The sequence below is a fragment of the Phacochoerus africanus genome, chromosome 10, assembly GCF_016906955.1.
Source record: "Phacochoerus africanus isolate WHEZ1 chromosome 10, ROS_Pafr_v1, whole genome shotgun sequence".
NCBI classification, from domain to species: domain Eukaryota; kingdom Metazoa; phylum Chordata; class Mammalia; order Artiodactyla; family Suidae; genus Phacochoerus; species Phacochoerus africanus.
The window spans coordinates 121,245,664-121,269,795 of record NC_062553.1 but is presented as its reverse complement, the minus strand read 5'-3'; the positions used below and the strand labels follow the sequence as shown (position 1 = coordinate 121,269,795).

At 41.1% G+C, this 24,132-nt stretch overlaps 2 protein-coding genes across 4 annotated transcripts in view; one reads left to right on the top strand and one right to left on the bottom strand.

Moving 5' to 3' along the window:
* Positions 1 to 3,285: 3,285 nt before the first annotated feature.
* Positions 3,286 to 17,910, bottom strand: ADH5 (alcohol dehydrogenase 5 (class III), chi polypeptide). Its single transcript, XM_047798632.1, has 9 exons — positions 17,753 to 17,910; positions 15,189 to 15,290; positions 12,636 to 12,777; positions 11,514 to 11,601; positions 8,131 to 8,350; positions 7,722 to 7,982; positions 6,843 to 6,978; positions 3,718 to 3,856; positions 3,286 to 3,584 (listed from the first exon to the last, which is right to left on the bottom strand). Exons 1-9 carry the CDS (start codon positions 17,795 to 17,797, stop codon positions 3,560 to 3,562), a joined length of 1,158 nt encoding a protein of 385 aa, XP_047654588.1. The 5' UTR covers positions 17,798 to 17,910; the 3' UTR covers positions 3,286 to 3,559.
* A 104-nt stretch (positions 17,911 to 18,014) lies between these two features.
* C10H4orf17 (chromosome 10 C4orf17 homolog) overlaps positions 18,015 to 24,132 on the top strand; it is a 365,717-nt gene continuing 359,599 nt past the window's right edge. Inside the window, exon 1 of one of the 3 annotated variants that reach the window (XM_047799476.1) lies at positions 18,015 to 18,145. The gene's annotated coding sequence lies outside the window, so the exon portion shown is untranslated. Of the gene's footprint in view, positions 18,438 to 24,132 lie in introns of all 3 variants that reach the window. The other 2 variants (XM_047799477.1, XM_047799480.1) reach the window with 2 other exon arrangements.

Below are 24,132 nucleotides of genomic sequence, written 5' to 3'. Positions count from 1 at the left end.
GAAAGTAGTATAAAGATTCCTTCAAAACATTCCCAACAATACTTCTAAGGTGGTAGGATTGTAAATTTTGGACAACCTGGATAGATTTGTTGACCTGCACATAGGGACTGGTTTTTAGCCCGGTGTTTTATCCGGTCTTCCAAAAACTTTGCCTCCAAAATATATGTAACAACCTAGATGTCATCCTAGAAGATGTAGTAAAAGGATCTAAACAAGAAATACTTTTTTTTTTTTGTCTTTGTTGTTGTTGTTGCTATTTCTTGGGCCGCACCCGCGGCATATGGAGGTTCCCAGGCTAGGGGTCGAATCCGAGCTGCAGCCACCAGACTACGCCAGAGCCACAGCAACGCGGGATCCGAGCCACGTCTGCAACCTACACCACAGCTCACGGCAACACCGGATCGTTAACCCACTGAGCAAGGGCAGGGACCGAACCCGCAACCTCATGGTTCCTAGTCGGATTCGTTAACCACTGTGCCACAATGGGAACTCCAAGAAATACTTTATACCTATAGTCCCACAGTCTAAGAAACTTTAAGGATCTTATACTGGTTCTTTGAAAGAGACAGTTGTGCTTTCAGCCAGAAATGCTCATACTTTTAAAAACTGATTTAGTTGGCTCAGGTGTATGTACTTCACTGTGACAGAGATGAAAAATAAATTCCTTAATTGGCCAGAATTGTGAGTTATTTTATTACCTTAAAATTTGTTTTCTCATATTGGTGAATATAAAATGCCAATCTCATTCACATTTACCTTATGTAAGAGAAGAAAAAGGAGAAAAAAAATTTTTTAAAAGAATTATTAGTTCTCCGAGTTCCGGTCATTGCTCAGCAGAAATGAATGTGACTAGCATTCATGAGGATATAGGTTCAATCCCTGGCCTTGCTCAGTGGGTTAATGATCTGGCGTTGCCATGAGCTGTGGTGTAGGTTGCAGATGTGGCTTGGATCTGGCGTTGCTGTGGCCGTGGTGTAGGCCAGTGGTGTAGGCTAGATTGGACCCCTAGCCTGAGAACCTCCAATATCCTGCAGTTTCAGCGCTAAAAAGACCAAAGGAAAAAAAAAATTAGTTCTCCATTACTACCCTATTTGCCCATTCTGTTGTTGCAACTGCCTATGGCAATAATACACATTGTTTCCAGAAGGCTGGGCTAAAACAAACCAGATTAAAAGCACATTTCCTATAGCTGGGATAGAAGCTAGTTTTAACTTCCCCTTTCATTCACCCAGGACAACAGGCTGGGGCCATCTGGGCCCCTATTGTGTCTCCTACCCTCTAGGTAAAATGAGAGAAGCTGGGTTATACTGCTTGGCCTTTCATATGTGACGAAGAGCCAAGAGTCCTGACATTAACTGCCATTTTTCCATCAACTAAATATGGCTCTCTTAAAAATACAATCTTTTGGAAGCAATTAAGCCACATCAATCAAAAGACTTAAACAAAAAGCACATGGTTTCACTCCAACCGAAAGATACTAATGTGCACGGCATATCTGATGTCCTGATACAGAAACAGTCTAAAATACACTATGTGGAAAAAAACCAAAAAGGCCCAGAATTCCTTTGTGCAAATTTTAAGCATATGTATTAATGCTCTATTCATAGAAAGTTCTGGGAAGATACATCAACTTAATAGTGGTCACCTGTTTTTTTAGGAGAAGGAGGAGTGTAGCTTTTCTTTCTCATGTAATTTTCTTTCCTATTTTGAATGTTCTAGCTCTTGGATATATTGCTTTATGTATTTGTTTTTGTGTTAACGGATTACCTGGATGGCAAGACTGCATCATTTTTGTTTGCTTTACTCTGCTCAGGGTAAAGAAACCTAAATGGTACTTAACAACAGCACCAGGGAAAGTGATAGATTTGATCATTTTAAAATAAAAATTATATTCTAAAACATAAAACTGACAAAGGATTAGTATCTGGAATAAAGAACCCCTAAAATTTACTCAGGAAAGAAGTAATTCAATAGAAAAATGGGCAAAGGATGTGAACAGATACCTCACAAGAAAGGAAATACAAATGGCCAATAGAACCAAAGACTTCAGAAACCGAGGGAGATGCAAAGGAAAGTCATCTCACACCTATCTGATTTGCAACCACTGTGAAGAGAGCAATCAGACAATTTTTAGTCAAGTTTAAGATGCGCTTATCCTATGAAATACATCCTTAGTGGCTAACACACTGAGCACAGCACACCAGGACGTTCTGCCACAGGGTTGTTGGCAACACAGAAGCAATTTGGGAAGTGACGTCATGTAATTGAACACTGCTGCAGAGGAGTGAAATGAGTGACTAGCAGCATCACATACTAATCACACAATGAGTGACAGATGAAAGCCGCAGAACGAGACAGTATCAGGTTGAAACAATGGACGACATACTGAAGACCAGAGGTTTGTAGATGTATGTAGTCGAAGTATGGCAACATACATGAGGCTCTGAGCCTCCAAATCCTGGATGTTGACAACTGTGGGGGGGAGGAAAAGCAGTGTGGTCTAGAGTTGGTCACATGTTAAAACTTGACAAAATAGGTGTCAGAAATTAGGATAGTATATAAATATTTTCTGTACACTTGAAATAGTTCAGAGCCACCAACACACATCTACCTATTTAAGCTCAGAAAGTAGTTTCAATGATGAATTTCAGTGCTCACTGTAGGCCAGATGCTATACTATGAACTAGGAGTCTAAGTCTGAACAATACATGGTACCTGCCCTCAAGAAGATAATCTCACACATACAGTCTCAGGTTCTGATTAACTTTGCACTAAGGGCTGGAGAAAGCTGTTCTTTAGTAAATGAGCCCAAGACCCTTAGAAGTGAAGCAAAAGTTACTGAAGAAAGTAGAAGACAAGGTTCATATACTCACCATACTTACCATTGCCCTGCTCCCTCTATCTTTTTTTTTTTCTTGTCTTTTGTCTTGTTGTTGTTGTTGTTGTTGCTATTTCTTGTGCCGCTCCCGCGGCATATGGAGGTTCCCAGGCTAGGGGTCCAATCGGAGCTGTAGCCACCGGCCTACGCCAGAGCCACAGCAACGCGGGATCCGAGCCGCGTCTACAACCTACACCACAGCTCACGGCAACGCTGGATCCTTAACCCACTGAGCAAGGGCAGGGACCAAACCTGCAACCTCATGGTTCCTAGTCGGATTCGTTAACCACTGCGCCACGACGGGAACTCCTGCTCCCTCTATCTTAATCCTTAAAAGAATGAAGACTAAGGGGGGAGGAACCACAAAAATGAATTCAGCATAAAACAGGGCCGACAACTTCCACACATATGCAGAAATTCCTTTTATTATGTTAAAAAATATTCCTTAATGAGCTAGCACGACTTATGTGAAGAAGAGTCCAGAAAACAGATTTATGACAGTACGAGTCTTGTCCTTGATTAGAGACTTGTGATTTATCCAGAAAACGTTATTCCCTAGAGTAGGTTAATGAAGGTCTAAGGAAGCTGTGAACTTGAAAGAGCTCCTCCCTGCTTGTCTGGCTGCTCCAATCAGACCACAAGACTTGGGTGCAAGGAGGGACAAATTTTTCTCTTTTGAATTTAAAGCTTTATGACTGTTCGGATGCTGTAAGAGAAGGAAGCAATAAACATAGGTTCTGAATGTTTTAAGACCACTAAAACTTTTTTCCCCCTTTCTTCCTCCATAAGCCCCCAATCATTACCACATTCCATAGTGCACAGCTCAAGAGAAAGCTTACCTTTTCCCTGCATGCATCAGTTCAAAGGCTTCATTTATTTGGTCAAAAGGCAGATTGTGAGTCACAAATTCATCAACCTTTATTTTTTTGGACATGTATTCTGACACCAACTTTGGGATGCTTTCTACACTCTTCCATCCTAAAAGAAATAATAATCTATTCATTAATTTTTCCAATACATCTCTATAGTATGCCTAGTACTTAGTGGGTGAAACACATTTAAGAGACTGAGTTTTTTCATGAAGTTAAGAGGAATGAAAACTTCAAAATCAGCATAGAGAGGAGGGAGAATTTAATGCACATCTGTAATTAAGAAAAAAGTAAATGCCTTTTGAGTACTTTCCTTCTTCCGTATGAAGACTTACTAACATCTCAATAAATCTTAATGGAGATTTTTAAACAATACAGGATACAACTCTGGAAGTCTCAGGGCAAGCTTATTTAAATCCACAACAGCAAAGGTTTCTATAACCATGAAGTTCAAGGAAGAAAAAGACTGATGTGGTATATGACTTTACTTCTGCAGTTCTAATTTCAACAACGAAATAAGGATGGCATCTCAGAATAGAAAACTGTGAAATTGAAAAGCAAAGCAGGAAATCTTTAGTTACACGTTAAGATTTCAAAGAAAATCAGATCCTTCAATTTTTCACTTGTATTGAAAGAAACAATAAATCTACAAAGAAGTCTTTCCACCATTTAAACCAGGTATGTTTGGCTCATATTTCAAATCTCTTTGAGCCTTTTCCAAATCTCCCTATGTCCTCTATTAATTATCTTTTCCCTCCAAACTGCAATGCTTTAAAAAAAAAAAATCTTTTAAATCTTCTGGTAATTGAGACAACAACAGTCACTGCTACTCCCTAGACCAAAACTTCTATTTATATCTGTGAGTCACATTTTAGCAGCACCCATGGGGCACCAAGGCTCCAGCTTACTTCCCAATAAGCATGTGCTAGAATGAGGCTTCAGTGAGAGGTGGCTACCAACCACCAGCTCAGCCTCCCGGACTTAGAACACTCTTGCAAACACAGCCGTGGACCCCGAGCTGCATGTGCAGCTCTAAAAGTCTGCTTAAGTGTGGTTGTACATGTAGGGCTCTGGAAAAAAGGGTTTAGTCAGCTTAATATTTTCCATGACAAATCCTGTGGTATAAAGAAGGAAAACTGTGGCCAAATCCCACATTTTTCCTACTTTCCCAATCTTTTCTTCTGGTCTTGAAAAAAAAACAGCTGGCATAACATGAGGCAGGGGGCAGATACTTTGCTAAACACAGATCATTCAAAACTCATGCTTATGTGTTCTTTTTTCCCTAAGGACGATGATAAGGATATAAATATATTAAAAAAAAAGAAAACCATGAAAACTAAATTTCATCCATTCACAGCAGTTGGGACGTAGAAACATGTCTTAGGTCGTTTCTCTTTCCTAGCTGAGCAACCCTGAAAAAGGTGCGAACTGTTTCTCAGCTTTCTACTGGTACTGAGACAACCCCAAACCACTGCAATGTTTTTAGGATGACGCAAGAGAAAAATCATCAGTCTGGCAACTTTCCAATTCTGTTATAAAGGTTTGTCTAATTTAACATTTTCAGTTTAAGACTGTATAGGTTACTGTTGAAGTCAGTACCGCTCAGACAGAAACAGCAAATCCAGTGATCACTGCACTCTCTGGAAAAATGAGTAAAAATGCCGGTAACCTATCTAACAGTGACACAGTGTGGCTGGTACTACTGTTTGCTTTTCCTGTTACCAACTTCTCACACTTGCCCTACCTCCAACTGTTTCATGAACAGGGTATCAATATTTCCGTCAGCATAAAAAGGTACCTTCGTTTTTCATGAAAAGCTGAGCACCTCCCCAGTGCCAAGGGTAAACACTGATTGGTTAAGTATTGATTTACTTCTATTAAAACAACTTTGCATTTGGCAACTTAGGATGAGAAGGTAACCCACGAAAATTCATACTGAACCAAGAAAATTAGCTTGGGATTAAAGTTCTGCCGGTGGAAAACTAGAGAAACACCAACAAAAAAAGAAAAATAGAGAAACAGATACACAAAAGGGGTTGGGATGAGGGAACTGGATCACTCCTAATCCTACCATCCAGAAGTAATGTCTATTACCATTTTAGTTTCTGTCAACATTTTAGTGTTATCATTTTTCAGGAATTTTTAATGTGGTTGAAATAATTATATTAAAATACTTGTTTTGCATCTCACTTGTTTCATTTGACATTTGAAGATAAATACTTTCTCCAAATTGTTATCAGCAATTCTCTATAAACAATACTTTTTTGGCCATGCCCACAACATGCCTAAGTTCCCAGGCCCGGATAGAACCAGCGTCACAGCAGTGACACAAGCTGCTACAGTGATAACACCGGATCTTGAAACCACTGTGCAGCAAGAGAACTCCTAAACAATACTTTCAGATATCGGAGATATTTGATCATATGGGAAAGCTAATCATTTTATAAACCATTATCCTATTGAGCAAACGTTCAAAAGCGTGGCCCAAGGTTTTTACTGTCAATAAAGCAAGGGTGAATATCTTTGTGCATGTCTTTGCTCACATTTCTAATTTAAAAGTAAATGCTGGAAATATTAGATATGGGGTATAAATAAGCTTGATACTGGGAACTTTATATTGATTTACACCGACACAAGAGAGTATTTGTGTTTTTATTACCTTAACAATGTTCTAGACTACATTTCATTTAACAAAAATTGTGCTCGGTAATCAATGGTATCTAATTGTTCTTATTATTCATACTGCACTAGAACCAACAGTGTTCGGAGAATTATTAGCTTGTTTTATAGCTTGCATGAATACCTTTTTCACATCTTTCCCCCGTATTTATTTCTATGAGCTCTTCAAATATTTAGAATTATTATCCTCCATCCTGTTCATTATGAATATAAGGCCCAGTGTAAGGCTTAACTTTTGTCTGTTGACATTCAAATCTTATATTTTTATGTAGTTAAAAATAACATTCTGTTTTTGTCTTTATCTGCTCTTTATCTTAAAAGATTTTATAATAATTAAACCTTAAAAAACTGAAAGAAAAGTTCTGCAGATGGAAATAACCAAAGAGAAAATGCACTCATCTCTTCTACCAAATTACCTCCAAACGCAGTGCCTTTCCATGTGCGGCCTGTGACCAGCTGGAATGGACGAGTGGCGATTTCTTCGCCCGAAGCAGCTACTCCAACCACCACGCTGACACCCCAGCCTTTGTGGCAGGCCTCCAGCGCTGCTCTCTACAGACAGAGGTAAGACCAAATCACGGAAGTCAGTGCCTTCCCCAGGAAGAAGAAGATCTGCATCCCTAGAAACTTCCCAAGGTGGTGGCGCAAAGCCTTTTTTTTTTTTTTTTTTAATGGCAACAAAATGATCAAACTGAATATTTAGTAAGTTTACTTTTAACTGGTATTTAAAAAAAATTCCTTACTTGGCTAAATATTAACACAAACGGAAAGAATTTAAAGCTTTTGTTTGCTATCTATTTTTAAAAACGAAATCTTAGCATGAAATTCTAAAGACTTTATTTAATAAAGGCAGCAGGCAGAGTGGTAACAGTAATACTCTGACTGAGTGTCTACTTTACGTCAAGTATCTGCAGTTACTACCTGTATTTTCCACAGGAGGAAACAGGTTTAGAGAAGTAGTTGCTCAAGGTCACTGAGTTAGTAAGTGGATGTCTATCTAATTCCAAAGCCCATGTTCTCTAAAACTACATCATTTTCTCTGTTTAATGAATGAAAGATTTGACATATAAGGAAAGGCAAAGGAAAATTTTTCTTCGCCTTTCCTTGAGCCGTAAGTGTATCATTTCCCCATTTCTAGTTCAAATAGTTATTTTTCCCTTCTTCTAGTAGAGCAATTTTCATCAAGAGACCTTTCCTTTATAAAACAATTTTTCTTATCTTAATTAAGGAAATTAGACTAAAAAAAGGGCAGTTACACACACACACACACAAGGGACAAAGCTAAGCATACCCACCATGACTTTCACGTTACCAATACACTCAAAGGAATAGTCCACTCCCCCATCAGTCATCTCAATGAGCACTTCCTGGATAGGTTTACTGAAATCCTGGGGGTTAATACATTCAGAAGCTCCAAACTCCTTGGCCCTTGCGAATTTATCTTTATTGATGTCCACACCAATGATCCGGGATGCACCAGCCACCTTACAGCCCATGATAACTGCCAATCCAACTCCTCCCAGGCCAAAGACAGCACAAGTAGAGCCAGGCTCCACCTAAGTGTAAAGAGAGAGAATAAGGCACTCGTTCCTTAAGAGTCAAGGACATCATTAGGTGTCTTACGGATTGGGCCAATTTCACTAGTTCAGCAAAGCTTTATTGTATGATTAGAAGATGGAAGCTAAAACCCAGGCCAACACTTACCTTGGCAGTGTTCACAGCTGCACCATAACCAGTTGAAACGCCACAACCCAGAAGGCAGACTTTATCCAAAGGGGCCAAAGGATCAATTTTAGCAACAGAGATGTCAGCCACAACTGTGTATTCAGAAAAGGTACTGGTTCCCATGTAATGTAAAATTGTCTTTCCTTTACAAGTAAATCTGCTAGTGCCATCTGGCATTAAGCCTTTCCCTTGAGTGACTCTAAAGAAAAGAAAAAAGGAAAAAGGTAGGGTAGAATCAAGTTTCCCAAGACCCACAGGAGGAGTTCCCATCATGGTGCAGTGGTTAACGAATTCGATTAGGAACGATGAGGTTGCGGATTCGATCCCTGGCCTTGCTCAGTTGGTTAAGGATCCAGCGTTGCCGTGAGCTGTGGTGTGGGTCGCAGACGCGGCTCGGATCCTGCGTTGCTGTGGCTCTGGCATAGGCTGCTGAGTATGGCTCCGATTAGACCCCTAACCTGGGAACCTCCATATTCCGGGGGAGCGGCCCTAGAAAAGGCAAAAAAAGATAATAAATAAATAAATAAATAAAAATAAAACCCACAGGAAAAAGAAGTCAATTTTAAAAATAATGACCAGTAAATTGTTGGAAAAGCGTGCTAAGACCAAGTCTTATTTCTAATGTTTTTATTAGTAACTTAGCACCTTTCAACAATGCTTCATTAGGAAAACTTGGAAGATTTATAATCTTACCTATATTTTCCAACTTTCAATATCCTGAATTTTACTATTATTATTTTTTTTTAGGGCTGCACCTACAGCATACAGAAGTTCCCAGTTTAGGGGTCAAATCCGAATCAGAGCTGCAGCTGCTGGCCTACGCCACAGCCACAGCAAGGCAGGTACTGAGCTGAATGTGCGACCTACACCACAGCTCACAGAAATGCCAGATCCTTAACCCACTGCGTGAGGTCAGGGATTGGACCTGCGTCCTCATGGATACTAGTTGGGTTCATTAACACTGAGCCAAAATGGGAACTCCTCTTTCTGGATTTTTTTGTTAGAGTATTGAAATAACTTTAACATGTACAATTTATACATCAGATGAAATGAGTTTAAAATTCCATCATAAAACTGTGAGCAAAAATAACTTCATGTGGAGCTCCCTTCGTGGCTCAGTGGTTAACGAACTGGACTAGAATCCATGAGGATGCGGGTTCGTTCCCTGGCCTTGCTCAGTGGGTTAAGGATCCCGCATTGCTATGAGCTGTGGTGTAGGTTGCAGATGGGGCTCAGATCCTGAGTTGCTGTGGCTGTGGCGGAGGCCAGCAGCTACAACTCCGATTGGACCCCTAGCCTGGGAACCTCCATGTGCCTCAGGTATGGTGCTAAATTTAAAAAACAACAAACCAACCCCCCACCCCAAACTTCATAAAGCATAAAGCGAAAACCAGCATCCACACAGCAGAGATTACAAGCAATTATCCAGATCAGCTGATGAAAGTAGATGTCCAAACTGGCTAATTCAGATCTTTCAGGAGGCCTATAACTATTTTCTTTTGCAAATGATATGATAAATGGTAACAAACATTATTTTTGATATTCTAAATAGATAGGTGATGTAATGTCTTGCTTAGGAATATGGACCCTAAAGGCAAACACACTTGATCAAATCCCACATGATCTTGGGCAAGAGTTAACTTATGCCTTAGTCTCCTCACTAGAAAATCAGAGAAAATGTCTATCTTTCTTAGAGATTGACATAAAAATCAAATGAGAGGTTATATAAAGCATTAGAATTATGCCTGACAGAATGCCTGACAAATATTTATTTTTAATAAAAATGAAGACTATAATTTGGTGTACACTCTTGAAGAAATCCTTTGTAATACATATGAATAAGTAAATGTATATAGATGAAGATAAAATGGACTGTCTCCGGATTCAAGAATAAATACATTTCCTTTGAGAGGAAACCAAAACTATGGCCAGAAGCAAAGAATAGATGACAAAGCTCTATAAATAACTGTTTTATCTTCATAAGAGCAAGTTAAGTTTGTTTAGCCCTCCTTAATGTGAGAAATCGCTCCTATCCTAGAAGCCTTTCTTGAACGAAAGGTGATGTGATGTATTTTAAGCTTTGATAGGACTTGTCCTTCTAAAGGATTGCAGATAGCCACGAAAAGCCTATTACTATTACTCTATGTGTCAAAAACTTTCAGACCATGTTTGGAATTCCATTTCAAAATAACTAGTTTTTTTTTTTTTGGTTCCAGCTCTGCAACTGGCTGTATATTATCAAATAAATGGAATCTTGTTTTTCGAGACTATAAACTAATTTTGTCAGTGGCTTTAGATGGTAACAAGAAGAAACAAATCTCCCAAATGCAGCTGATGGGAGTGTAATCTATGACTCAGCAATTTCAGTCCCAGGAAAACACCAAGACAAAGCTGTGTGTATGTCCATCAAGAGACATTATGAATGCTCACAGCAGCATTAATCACAACAGGCCCAAACTGGGCACGACATAAGTGTCCATGGACAGGTGAATGGATAAACAGTGACATTTAGATTGGAACATGACAGAAACAAAAGGGCACCACTGCTACACACAGCAACCTGGATACATCTCAGATATTATGAATGAAAGGAGCCAGACAAAAGAGCGCATACTGCAGAATTCTGTTTATATGAAGTTCTATACCGAAAGCTATCAGAAGAGTGGTTACCTTTGATGGCGGTAGATGTTGACTTACAAGGGACATGAAGAACTTTGTGGGCTGCTGGGAGGGTTCTCTATCTTGATCTGGGTGATGGTTATAACCATTAGGTGTGCAAATGTATAAAAATGCACTGAGCTGTACACTCATATACTTTCATTTTTTTATTACATGTGTTCTATTTCAATTAAAAAGACAAAAAAAGGGGCAAACACAAGATCTTGAATGCCTCAAAAAAGTTATTTAAATGCATTTCCTTTCTACAATAAAACAGCCACCTTTTCTATGTGAAAGGGTTATGTTATCTCTTTTAGTCTTCCCCAAACCTTACGAGTTTTATTACTTCAATTTCATGGACAATAAAAAGGTTCATAAAAACGACTTCATTTAATTTCATAAGCACGTCCCTCCTTACTACCTACTTTGGCACATTTAGACTAGAGTTAGGGAAAAACAATGGATTCAGAAAAACAGAATATATCTTTTAATAGCGGATGATGCTGGGCACACTACTCAATTTCTGAGTCTAAATTTTCTCATCTATGAATATGGAGATACCAGTGACAATGAGAGACTGCCATAAAGGTAGAACAAAGCAATTCATGTGGAATGCTCTGTATAAACTGTGATATAACTACTTATTGTTATTATCATGTTTAATATTACCTCTTGTTTTAGGAATAAAATAAAAAGACACTAACCTTATTTTCTGGCAAAGGTTTGTTTTAGGATTTAGACAAAATTTGCATTCTCCACACTGTGGGATGTAAAGTGGGATGACAGTATCACCTGGAAAACAAATGCAAGAACATTATTCTCAACAGGCAGCATCTGTTTCTAAGTGAATACTTAAGCCTCTGCAAATTCTCATTCTTAACAACTCTCACACCTTTGCAAAGTTAAGAGCTTCGAGGCCTACAACTTAACATCATTCAGACACTGCTGGAGGATGCAAAAAATACAAGTTAAATTTTTATCTAAATGAAACTCTTAAAAAAACACTTAGTGGAGAACAAGGAGGTCATGTGCTTCAAAACACTAACTCGATGCATCTTCAAAAATTCTTGCTTAATTGGGCAGAATTTGCTTTGGAATGTAAGCAATTTCAGATGAAAAACAGTCTGCAAAATCAGAGACAAAAAACTTCTCAAGGGAGTTCCCGTCGTGGCACAGTGGTTAAGAAATTCGACTAGGAACCATGAGGTTGCGGGTTCGATCCCTGGCCTTGCTCTGTGGGTTAAGGATCCTGCGTTGCAGTGACCTGTGGTGTAGGTCACAGATGTGGCTCGGATCCTGAGCTGCTGTGGCTGTGGCGTAGGCCAGCAGCTGTAGCTCCAATTGGACGCCTAGCCTGGGAACCTCCATATGCCGGGGGTGAGGCCCTAGAAAAGGCAAAAAACACACACACACAAAAAAACAAAAAAAACCTTCTCAAATATTTGTTCTTTCCAGATGAGAAATAAAATCAATCTTGATAACTTAAGCGATAACTTGTTCATAAATAAACAATGTATAGTTTATCAGAAATATTATTTCCTGGAGTTCCCGTTGTGGTGCGGCAGATACGAATCTGACTAGGAACCATGAGGTTTCGGGTTCAATCCCTGGCCTCGCTCAGTGGGTTCAGGATCCGGTGTTGCTGTGGCTCTGGCGTAGAGCGGTGGCTACAGCTCTGATTAGACCCCTAGCCTGGGAACCTCCATATGCTGCAAGTGCAGCCCTAAAAGGACAAAAGACCAAAAAAAAAAAGAAAGAAAGAAATATTATTTTCTTATACAAATAAGCCAAAATTGTAACATAAATGGTTTGAATACCCTCCTTACCTGCCTTAAGCTTAGTAACTCCTTCACCAACACTTTCCACAATTCCAGCACCTTCGTGTCCCAGGATCACTGGAAAACTCCCTTCAGGATCAGCCCCACTCAGGGTATAGGCATCAGTGTGGCAAACTGCAGTGGCAATAATCTAACAGGATATTAGAATAAAGGGCGCCTAAGTGTGTGTGCACGCAATTCAGAGTGAGGCATAGGTCAAAGGGACGGCACTTTTTTTTTGTTTCCTTTATAGGGCCATACTGGTGGCACATGGAAATTCCCAGGCTAGGGACAGAATCAGAGCTGGAGCTGCTGGCCTATGACCTACACCACAGCTCAGAGCAATGCCACATCCTTAACCCACTGAGCAAGGCCAGGGATGGAACCTGCATCCTCATGGATACTAGCAGGGTTTGTAACGTGCTGAGCTACAATGGGAACTCCATTCAGGAAAGGCACCTTTTTGCTTTAGGAACATATTTTCTTTCATATTTCAACCTCTCTAAGATCAGTCTGTACTTATCATCTATGGTATCTTAAAAATTAGAGCTGGCGGCACTTTCTCAGTGGTACATAGAAGTAGTGGTGCACTTACAGGCAATGAAACATGGTACATGTATTCCCCTTTTCAGTGCATGTTAACAGGAGTAGGTCAACAAGGTGATTTTATGGGGATTTACTTCAAGTGTGGAGAGGAACAGACCATGTGCAAAAGCAGGCAGAGCGCATCTCACGGCTGGCCTCCTTGGATTTTTGGGAAATTCTAAAGAGGACTGTTGACTATTCCTGAAACTTGCAGCCTGTTTGGTCTGGGCCAAATCTCAGAGCTTTAGTGGAACCAACTCCCCCTTTAGCAGCCACACACAATCTCTATTTAAATAAGCCCTTTATCTCAATATGTCTGGCTTTCCAGGATCTCTTCTCTTTTCCAAGCTACCAAAAGCCCAGAAAGAAAAAGTGTTGGGAGTATTTGTATTTATGCTTCTTTGCTTCTCACATATATATCCGACCACAATGTAACATTCTTAGCTGTTTGCCAGCAGTTTCCCAGGGAAAACAGCTGCATTCACTGTGCCCCCAACAGCTCATTTTTGTACTACCAGGGCCAGCCAACATCTTTTTCAGTAGCAAAATCATAATCGGGTTGATTTTTTAACTTAAAGAAAAAATACACAACCTATTGTAAGATTTGGGTATGCAGTGAAAGGATCTTAAAAGGTCATTTGGTGCTGGGCTTCTTGACTTGTTACCTGTGATCCCCAGGAGGAGACTTGGAGGTAGGATGGGAGAAATGTATCCCAATTCAGCAAAAAAGGTTATTTTTCCTAGAATGTTAGTTTAATGGTTACTAACTTTTTTTTTTTTTTTTTGGTCTTTTTGCCTTTTCTAGGGCCACACCCACAGCAAATGGAGGTTCCCAGGCTAAGGGTCCACTTGGAGCTGTAGCCGCTGGCCTATGCCACAAGCACAGCAACGCAGGAGCCCAGTCGGGTCTGAGACCTACACCATGGCTCACCGCAAGGCGGGAACCCTTGACCCACTGAGCAAGGCCAGGGATCAAAGCCACAACCTCATGGTTCCTAGTCGGATTCATTAATCACTGTGCCACAACGGGAACTCCGGTTACTACTTTAAAGCACTGATTATATCAAAACAAGTACAGAGAAAAAAAAGCTAGAATATCCAGCTGGCAAACTTGTGCAATATGCCTCTTTCGGAGGTAATCTCAATTTCTTTGTCACAGCAGAGGTTGAGAAGGCCCGAGAACCTGGGTCTTGTCTGCATTTTAAAGTTCTCCAAGCAGGCTTATTTCACTTGCTTGTTGGCCCAATCAACTAGGAACCTCTTCCAAATCTTTTTTTTTTTTTCCTTTTTACCGCCACACCTGCAGCCCACTTCCCACATCTTTTTTTGAGGTTTCTTCTAACAAACCAAAGACTATTTCTTCTTCTCTTGTTTCCTATGTATCATTATACACTTAAAGTTACAAGATCAGCAGTTCCTGTCGTGGCTCAGTGGTTAACGAATTCGACAAAGAATCAGGAGGTTGCGGGCTGGATCCCTGGCCTTGCTTGGTGGGTTAAGGATCTGGCGTTGCCATGAGTTGTGGTGTAGGTTGCAGATGTGGCTCAGATCCTGTGTTGCTGTGGCTGTGGTGTAGGCCGGTGGCTACAGCTGTGATTAGACCCCTAGCCTGGGAACCTCCATATGCCGTGGGAGTGGCCCTAAAAAGGCAAAAAGACCTCAAAAAAAAAAAAAAAGGTATAAGATCAGCAGAAAGAGGAGGACCCTACAGTCACCTCAAGCCCAGGTTACAGAAGATAAATTGCAGTAAGCCAATGATCCATGGAGAAGGCTATGGAGCTCAGCATCAAAGCTAAAAAGATGGAGGGGAATGCCGTGAAGGTGAGAGAGAGAAAATAAGAGGCTATGCTGGATGACTTTCAATACCTTCTCCCTGACACTCTCCTTTAGGGTTTATCCTCTGCAGGCCTCAGAGGACTCATTTACCTAGAGACCTGATTGTAGGCCTTCTTTCCCAGTGCCTTAGAGTATCATTACCTTAATTCGAACTTCATGAGCCTTTGGGGGTGCCACCTCTATCTCCTCTATGGAGAGAGGCTTTCCAGCCTCCCAGGCAACTGCAGCCTTGCACTTGATGACCTGAAATGGGGAAAACAGAGAGCGAGTTGTTTGTTCTTCTGAACTAATAACACACTACTTATTAGTTAAATGCTGATGATGCTATTTTTAGAAAGTATATTAGAGATTCACAAAGAAACACATAACTCTAAGCGATATGGAGAACTATCTTACATGTGATTATTTCATATATACAATGTTCATTAAAAAGATTTAATTGAGATAACCAATGAAGAATTCTATTCATCAATTTTTTTTTTTTTTCTTTTTAGGGCAGCACCTAGGGCATTTGGAAGTTTCCAGGCTAGGTGTCAAATCGGAGCTATAGCCACCGCCTGTGCCACAGCCACAGCCCTGCCAGATCCTTAACCCACTGAGCAAGGCCAAGGGATCAAACCTGCATCCTCAGGGATACTAGTCAGATTCGCTTCCCCTGAGCCACAATGTGAATTCCCTAGTCATCAAATATTTAATGACCTTCTACAGTGCACAAGCAGGAGTAAGTTAAGAACACAGGTTCCATGAGAATCTGATTTAGTAGTAGGTATAGGGTCCAAGGCAACTGAATGTTTCACATGTGCCCTTTTGCTCAAGCTGGTTTAAGTAATACCAGTTTAGTGCAAAACTGCATGGTGTAAGAAGGAGTACCAGAACAGGAAAATTAAAAAAAACTACATCTACTCCCTTTAACTGTGCTATCCAGTACAGGAGCCACCTGCCATGTGTGGCTATCAAGCCCTTGAAAAATAGCCAGTGTGAGTGGAGATAAGCTGTAAGGGTAAAATATACCCAGATTCTGAAGACTTAGTATAATAATATATATATATATATATATATATATATATATATATACTTCAATTATATTTTAAAAAAATACTGATTACATGCTGAGATAGTATTTTGAATGTATTGGGTTAAATTTTAATCCAATTTAATGCCATGGTAATGTGGCTACTAGAAAAGTTAAAATTACACGTGTCCTCCATATTTGTATTTCTATAGTATAGTCCTGCTTTAGAGATTCTAGTCAGTACTTCCCTCCTTTACCAGGGAATCAAGTGTAATGACAAAGGTTTTGATTTGTTCATATAATGCTTATGAAATATGGTGACAGGATAAAGGTTGCACTGGATTACAGGAGACAGACGTGAAAGTCCGTAATTACAAAAAGTGTGATTTAGAGAGCCACAAAGTGCTACAGAATGCAAAACATGTGCCAGAAACCTCAAAGAAAACCCCAAAGGTAAAATTCAGAATACAAACAATGAAGTCACATAATCTAGACAGGTGAAGCAACAAGACTAAATAGGTCATCCGTAATCTAAGTTTTATGTCCCTCCTCTGCCCTTTCAACATATATCTGAAAAGAGTTTAACCTTTTCCCTTCAATGTGACTTTTTGTTTTTTTCGGAGCTCACTCCCCCTTTTTTGGATGCTTGGCTTGACATGGGATGTGTTCCCAGATAAGGAACTGAACCCCAGCTGCAGCAGTGAAAGCACTGAGTCCTAACCACTAGACCACCAGGAACTCCCCTTAAGACAATTCTAAGCAAAACGAAGCCCCACTCTAAATCCACAGGCAACTTGCCCTACTTCAATATTTGAGCTATCATAGGAATTATAATTTCTCACATGTTCTAAAGACACTTGGTAATAACGAAAATAAACTGCCAGTTTGTTAGGTCCGAAAAATCACTCAGAATTTACCGTTTGTATTCAAGTCCAAATCTTTCTAGAAAATTCCTGGTTTGCAAGCAATAAAACAATCAGACACTTTAGACCGATTAATCACGTTGTTTGTATGTTTCTGCCTTTCCTTATTGTCTTATGTGTATTTCTAGAACCTGTAATAGTTTGTGCACAGGGTTCGGAAGCCTTGTGGTCCTTAGTGTGACCACTGGGCATGACCAACTTCTAAGCCTCAGCTCTTGGTCTGTATAATGGGATACTATCCTGCATAGGTGCTACATGAGGATTAAATTAAAGGAGGGTATGTATAAGGCCCTCTGGTGACCAATTGCTCCACAGCGTTACTGAAAGGGCCCGAAATGCATTCCTTGGTGCCACAATAACAGCTCAATTATGAACTACTATCATGAAAAGCACGCAACCTACCACAGGGTTAGGAGCATGGGCTCTGGCTGCAGCTGTGCCACCTAAAAGTATGACCTTGAGCTAGTTACTTATTTTTGTGAACGCAAAGCATAGAGGCTCCCAAAAGGCCTGCAGGACACGGATCGACTCCCCCCGTCCCCCCTAGTCCTCCCCACCCCCACCCCGCTTCGGCTGCGCCAAAAAAGGCAAAACCCTCTTAAGTAAGGAACAAAAAGCGCCCTGCCTTCCTTCCCGCAAAGCTGCTCGCTGGAGCCCCTGATTCAGCTTCTACAGTCTGGCCCAACTCCGCGCGGCCCCGAAGCGGGCGGCCGGGTTCTACCCCATGCCTTCCCTCCCTCTTTCTCCAGCCGCGGAGCCGCAGGCGATACCTGGTTCGCCATGTCCTCGGACTGCGAGCAGCGAGAAGCGGACATCCGGCAGGGCCCGGAGGGGTCGGCGATGTGGGCGGGGCGTGCGCGTGGCGCTCTTCTACCTCCGCCGGCGCCGGGGCGAGTGCGGAGCAGGGGTTTGCGGGGGGCCGGGACGTGAAGGGGCGGGCCTGGGACGTGAGGGGGCGTGGCCTGGTATGGGCGGGGCTAGAGCTGTAGTAGGAGGCGGGGGTCTCGCGGGAAGTAGGAGGAGTTCCGAGGAGGCTGAGTGGGGGTTGCCGCTGTTTGAGTGGCATGACAGGCTTGCCGCATAATGTTTGTCGGGAAAGAGTTTCCCTGTGTAACTCTAGCCCAGACAGCGCAGATAAAGCTTACGAAGGAGAGATAGACAAGGTGAGAAACCAGGAATTTCACTGGGAGCACATGAGAAGCCATGAGAGGACTGCACCACCTTCCCAGTCCTACACACCTGGCGCACAAGTCTCGAGCGCGCCGGATGAGGAGGATAGCGCTCCTCACAGCAGCCTCCGTCAGATGAGCTGTGAGAAGGGATAAGGGGACACAAAGCGGACTCCTTTGGGAAATTTCCCAATGTCACCTTGAAAAAAATTCACAATGGAAAAAACCTGTGAGTTGTTTACCCATTGTCTGACCGAGGACTGTGGACCTGGAGACAGCCTCTCAGGTAGTTCTGAGGAACTGGTCGGAGAGGCGGGGAAGAGGCCAGTGTATATATGATTTTGCTGACCAAGTTCTTATAATCAAGCTTACATCTCCTAGATAAGTATGGGAAGATGGGAGAATCCAGGTTTTTAAAAGAGTTTCTCTTGAAATATTTATAATTTTCTTTTTTTTTTTTTCTTTTTCTAAGGCCGCTCCCGAGGTACATGGAGGTTCCCAGGCTAAGGGTTGAATTGGAGCTGGAGCCGCTGGCCTATGCCACAGCCACAGCAACGCAGGATCCCAGTCGGTCTGAGACCTACACCAAAGCTCACTGCAAGGCGGGATCCTTGACCCACTGAACGAGGTAAGGGATCGAACCTGCAACCTCATGGTTCCTAGTCAGATTCGTTAACCACTGAACCAGGACGGGAACTCCTACTTCTAATTTTCTAAGGGCCTGTTTTCCCAGAGCATGGAGTGCCTCTTCCCTGATCTTCCCCTGGATTTCCTTTCAGGGTGTGTCATAGGTCTGCAACTGGGGGGCGGGGGGGGGGGGGGGCTAATTACTCAGTCTCTGTAGACCTGCATGGTGGGCAGCATTCTTTGTTTTACACCAGGCTTCTGTTTCAGCTGCTGCTGCTGAAGGGTGAGTAGGATTTTTGGTGGGAAATCCATAGGACATGAGGAGAGAACTTTGCCAGGAGGAGAAGGAGGCAGTGAAAAGTCTCTGGAACATGGGTGCATTTGATGTGTTTTAAGAGTGTTTAGAAAGAGGAAAGATGGAGTATTTGTCACTTTACTCTTAAACTCTGTTGTGGATGCTGAATTTTATTAAAATGAGTCGACTGGATAGACCACTCTTTTCTTTGTATCTCAGTCCTTTTTTTTTTTTTTGGCTCCTTTTCCTCAGTATATACCTTAAGGGTTGGTGCTCTCAAAAATTCTGTCCAAAGTCTTTCTCTTCACTCCACCTTCTCATCCCCACTATGGTTTTTAAATTCTTTTTATATAAGAAAATCTTCTAGAGTGTTCATTGTATCAAGATGGTTCCCAGTAAACCTCAGACTTGGCACACAACTGCCTACTAGACTTCTGTCTCCATTATCTCGGACTCAACTTGTCCCAATCTCAACCTGTCATCCTTTTTCCTTAAATGTACCTTTTTCTTCCTGTCTTTGTGTGGGATCATCCTCTACCTACTTGCCCCAGCCAGAAACCAGGGAATTACAACTTCGCCCTCTTCCTTAGCCCCTGCTGTCACCAAACTCTAAATACTTCTCACATCTTGTACCTGCCCTCTCTCCTCACTGCTGCTGCCTTAGTTCAGGCTATCATCATTTCTTACACGGTTTCTGAAAAAGCCTTCCATCTGATTTCTTTGTTGCCAGACCCCTGAATCCCATGCACTTCTAAGCTAATGCCCCCTTCAGTGATATTTCCAAAACATACATCATTACATGCCATTTATTTTCACCTTTAATAATTTTTGAATGATAGGGTTTTTTCGTTTTTTTTTGTTTTTTGCTTTTTAGGGCTGTACTTTCGGCATGTGGAAGTTCCCAGGCTAGGAGTCAAATTAGAGTTATAGCTGCTGGCCTACGCCACAGCCACAGCAATGCCAGATCCTTAACCCACTGAGTGAGGCCAGGGGTGGAACTCACATCCTCATAGATCCTAGTCAGGTTTGTTAACTGCTGAGCCACGAAGGGAACTCCTGAATGATATGGTTTATAAGTAAGTAAATGTCATGCTTCTATATGAAAATCTTCTAGGATTGAGAGAGGGCTAAAATCCAAACTCTGTCACTGGGCCAGCCAGGCCTTGGATAACCTGGTTCCTATTCACCTCTCCAGCTTTATTTTCTGTTATTCTGCCACACAAGTCTTTCTTCAACCTCATGAAACATTTGTAGTTCCTTAAAAGGGCTTTTTATGTGGTAGAACTTGGGCTTGGTATACAGCAAGCCTTATGCTAGTGCAAAAAGAGTTTTTAGCAGAATTAACTTTCTTTTCCGTATTAAATATATATTTAGCATTTTAATTGTACCTTGCTTGCAAATAATAGACAGGACTTCTAGTTTCTAGTCTGGCATTTAAGGCATTTGGAAGTCATCATTCCATCCTAACGAGTAAAGAGCTGAACAAGCTGAAAAATTAATACTCTCTCAGATGCCTTAGAGAAGTGAGGTCATAGGGCATACTGCTGACCCCAGAATTAGAGAGACAGATAAATACAGAGCATCACAACATATTGGAGCAGAAATCCACCACTCTGGGAACAGTATTGGGGTTGGAAAATGTACAGTGTAATTGGTGAATTGCTGGAGGCTTAGTGTGGATAACTCTGAGAGTTAAAAACTCCAGAGGAATTCAGTAATGGGGGGACCCTCACACTTTTGTGACTTTTATCTCTAGGTGCTCTGCCAGGATCAGAAAAGAATCTCTTTATTTGTCTTGCAGGGGAAGGGGAAAAGGAATCATTTTGAAGTATGCTAAGGCATTTTCTTTTTCTTTTTTTTTTTGTCTTTTTGCCATTTCTTGGGCTGCTCCCGCAGCATATGGAGGTTCCAGGCTAGGGGTCGAATCGGAGTTGTAGCCACTGGCCTACACCAGAGCCACAGCAACGTGGGATCCGAGCCGCGTCTGCAACCTACACCACAGCTCACAGCAATGCCGAATCCTTAACCCACTGAGCAAGGGCAGGGATCGAACCCACAACCTCATGGTTCCTAGGTGGATTCATTAACCACTGAGCCATGACGGGAACTCCCATTTTGTTTTTCTTAACAAGGCCTGTCCTCAAGAGAGACTTTTACCAGACCCTGACCTACTGAGGGAGTTTAACTGACATTGGGGAAGGGAAATACCTAATTTCACCCCCCTTTAGACATCCTGTACTGCCTGAGGGGGTGAAAAAAACTGAGAAGAAATTTCAAAGTTCAGGAGTTCCCATGATGGTTCAGCAGTAGTGAGCCTGACTGGTATCCATGAGGATGTGGGTTAGATCCCTGGCCTTGTTCAGTGACTTAAGGATCCGGTGCTGTGAGCTGTGGTGTAGGTCACATACATGGCTCGGATCCCGCATTGTTGTGGCTGTGGCATAGGCCAGCAACTACAGCTCCAATTTGACCCCTAGCCTGGGAACATCCATAGGACACAGGTGCAGCCCTGAAAGGAAGGAAGGAGGGAAGGAAGGAAGAGAAAGAAAGAAAGAAAAAGACATTTTGAAGTTGGCAATCTAGGGGCACAGACGCACTAAAAGACTGAGATAGAAGACTGTAGAGGTATCCATTGTGGCTCAGTGGGTTAAGTATGTGGTGTTGTCACTGCTGTGGCTTTGGTTACTGCAGGGGTGTGGGTTCGATCCCTGGCTCAGGAACTTCTGTATGCTGTGGTGTGCCTCCCCCCCAAAAAAGTTTAAAACTGTCCCCTTCTCCCATAACTTACCACTATATTACTAAAGGCCTTTTTACCCAAAAGTAAATCATAACAAAAAATAACAAGACGTACTAAAAGGCAAAAACACAGTTTGAAAAGACAGCAAACTTTAGAGCTAGACTTTGATCTGGCAGGAATGTTGACATTATCAGGAATTTAAAACAGCTATGATTAATATGCCAAGTGTTCTAATGGAAAAAATGGAGTACATGAAATAAGAGATGGATAATATGAGCAGGGAGATGGAAATTCTAAAAAAGAAAAAGAAATGATATAAATTAAAACCACTGAAATAGAAATGAAGAATGCCTTTGATGGGCTTATTTGTAGATTGTATATAGCTGAGGGAAGAATCTATGAACTTGAGGATATGTCAATAATTCATAAACAGAAAAGCAAAGAAAAAATATTGAAATAAATGGAAAAAAATAGGAACTCTGGGATAACCAGTAGAGGCATAAATATGCATAATAGGAATGCCGAAAGAAGAAAGAGGAAGGAACACAAACAACATTTAGGGCAATAATGGTTGAGAATTTCCTCAAGTTAATGTCAGACACTGAACCACAGATACAAGAAACTCAGGAAACACTGTGGAAGTTAATGCAAAAACAAAACAAACAAAAAACTACATCTAAGCATAACATATTCAAACTACAGAAAAACAAAAATAGAGGGGAAAATCTTGAAAGAAACCAGAGAGAAACACCTTAGCAAGAGAGGAGCAAATATAAGGATTACTTCCATTTTCTCCTCAGAAACCATCCAAGCACAAATATAGTGGAGCGAAATATATAAATGTTGAGGGTAAAAAAACTTTCTGATCTAAAATTCTATATCCTGTGACTTTATCCTTTAAAAGTAGTAAGAAATAAAGACTTTCTTAGACAGATAAACATTCTGGAAATTTGTTGCCAGAAGACCTGCCTTGTGAGAAATGTTAAAAGAAGTTCTTCCGAGAGAAGGAAAGTGATTCAGGTCACAAACTCAGATCCAAATGAAAAGAAGGGCATCAGAGAATGAATAAGTACAGGTCAAGTAAAGAGTTTTATTTTTTAAATTGATTTAACAGATAACAGTTTTTCAAAATAATAATAGCAAAACATTTGATGATTATAGTTATGTATTATTAAAATGGATGACAGCTATGAGACAAAGGATGGGAGGGAGGAGGTAGGATCATATTGCTATTGTAAAGTATTAACACTACCAGTGAAGTAGTATAGTGCTATGTGGAAGTGAACTGGATTAGTTGTAAATATATACTGCAAACTCTAGGGCAACCACTAAAAAAAATTTTTTGAAAGGTAAGTATAGTTAACATGCTAAGAAAGAAGAGAAAATGGAACCATGTATAATACTACATTAACACCAGAGCAGGCAGAAAATGAGAGGAAGACAAAAATATTAAGAAAGAAAAAGGGCAACAAATAGAAAACGGTAATAAATACGATAGCATGTAATCCAACTATATCAATAGTCATGTTAAAAGTCAGTAATCCAAATACACAAGTTAAAAGACAGAGATTGTCAGTTTATAAGAAAAAACAAGCTCCAAATATATGTTATATATAAAAAATCCACTTTAAAGACACATAGATTAAAAGTATGGAGAAAGATATAAATGGTAACACTACTCAAAAGAAAGAGTAACTATATGAATTTCAGACAGCAGAATCAAAGGCATAAATATGAGGTATAAAATTAGGTTATTGACAAACTGACTCAAACGTTTATATGGAGAGGCAAAAGACCCAGAAAAGTCAACTCGGTATTGAAGGAAAAGAGCAAAGTTGGAAGACTAATACCACCCCACTGTTATAAAGCTATAACAATCAGGAGAGTGTGGTACTGGCAAAAGAATAGAAAAATAGATGGGACAGAATAGAGAGCCCAGACGAAGACTCACATAAATATAGTTAATGGTCTTTAACAACATAGCAAAGAAAATAGTCTTTTCAAAAGTGGTGATGGAGCAACTGGACATTCACATAAAAAAAAATGAATCTAAGGAGTTTCCGTCGTGGCTCACTGATTAATGAATCCGACTAGGAACCATGAGGCTGAGGGTTTGATCACTGGCCTTGCTCAGTGGGTTAAGGATTCGGCATTGCTGTGAGCTGTGGTGTAGGATGCAGACGCAGCTCGAATCCCGCGTTGCTGTGGCTCTGGTGTAGGCTGGCAGCCTCAGCTCTGATTAGACCCCTAGCCTGGGAACCTCCATATGCCACGGGAACGGCCCCAGGAAAGGCAAAAAGACAAAAACAACAACAACAACAA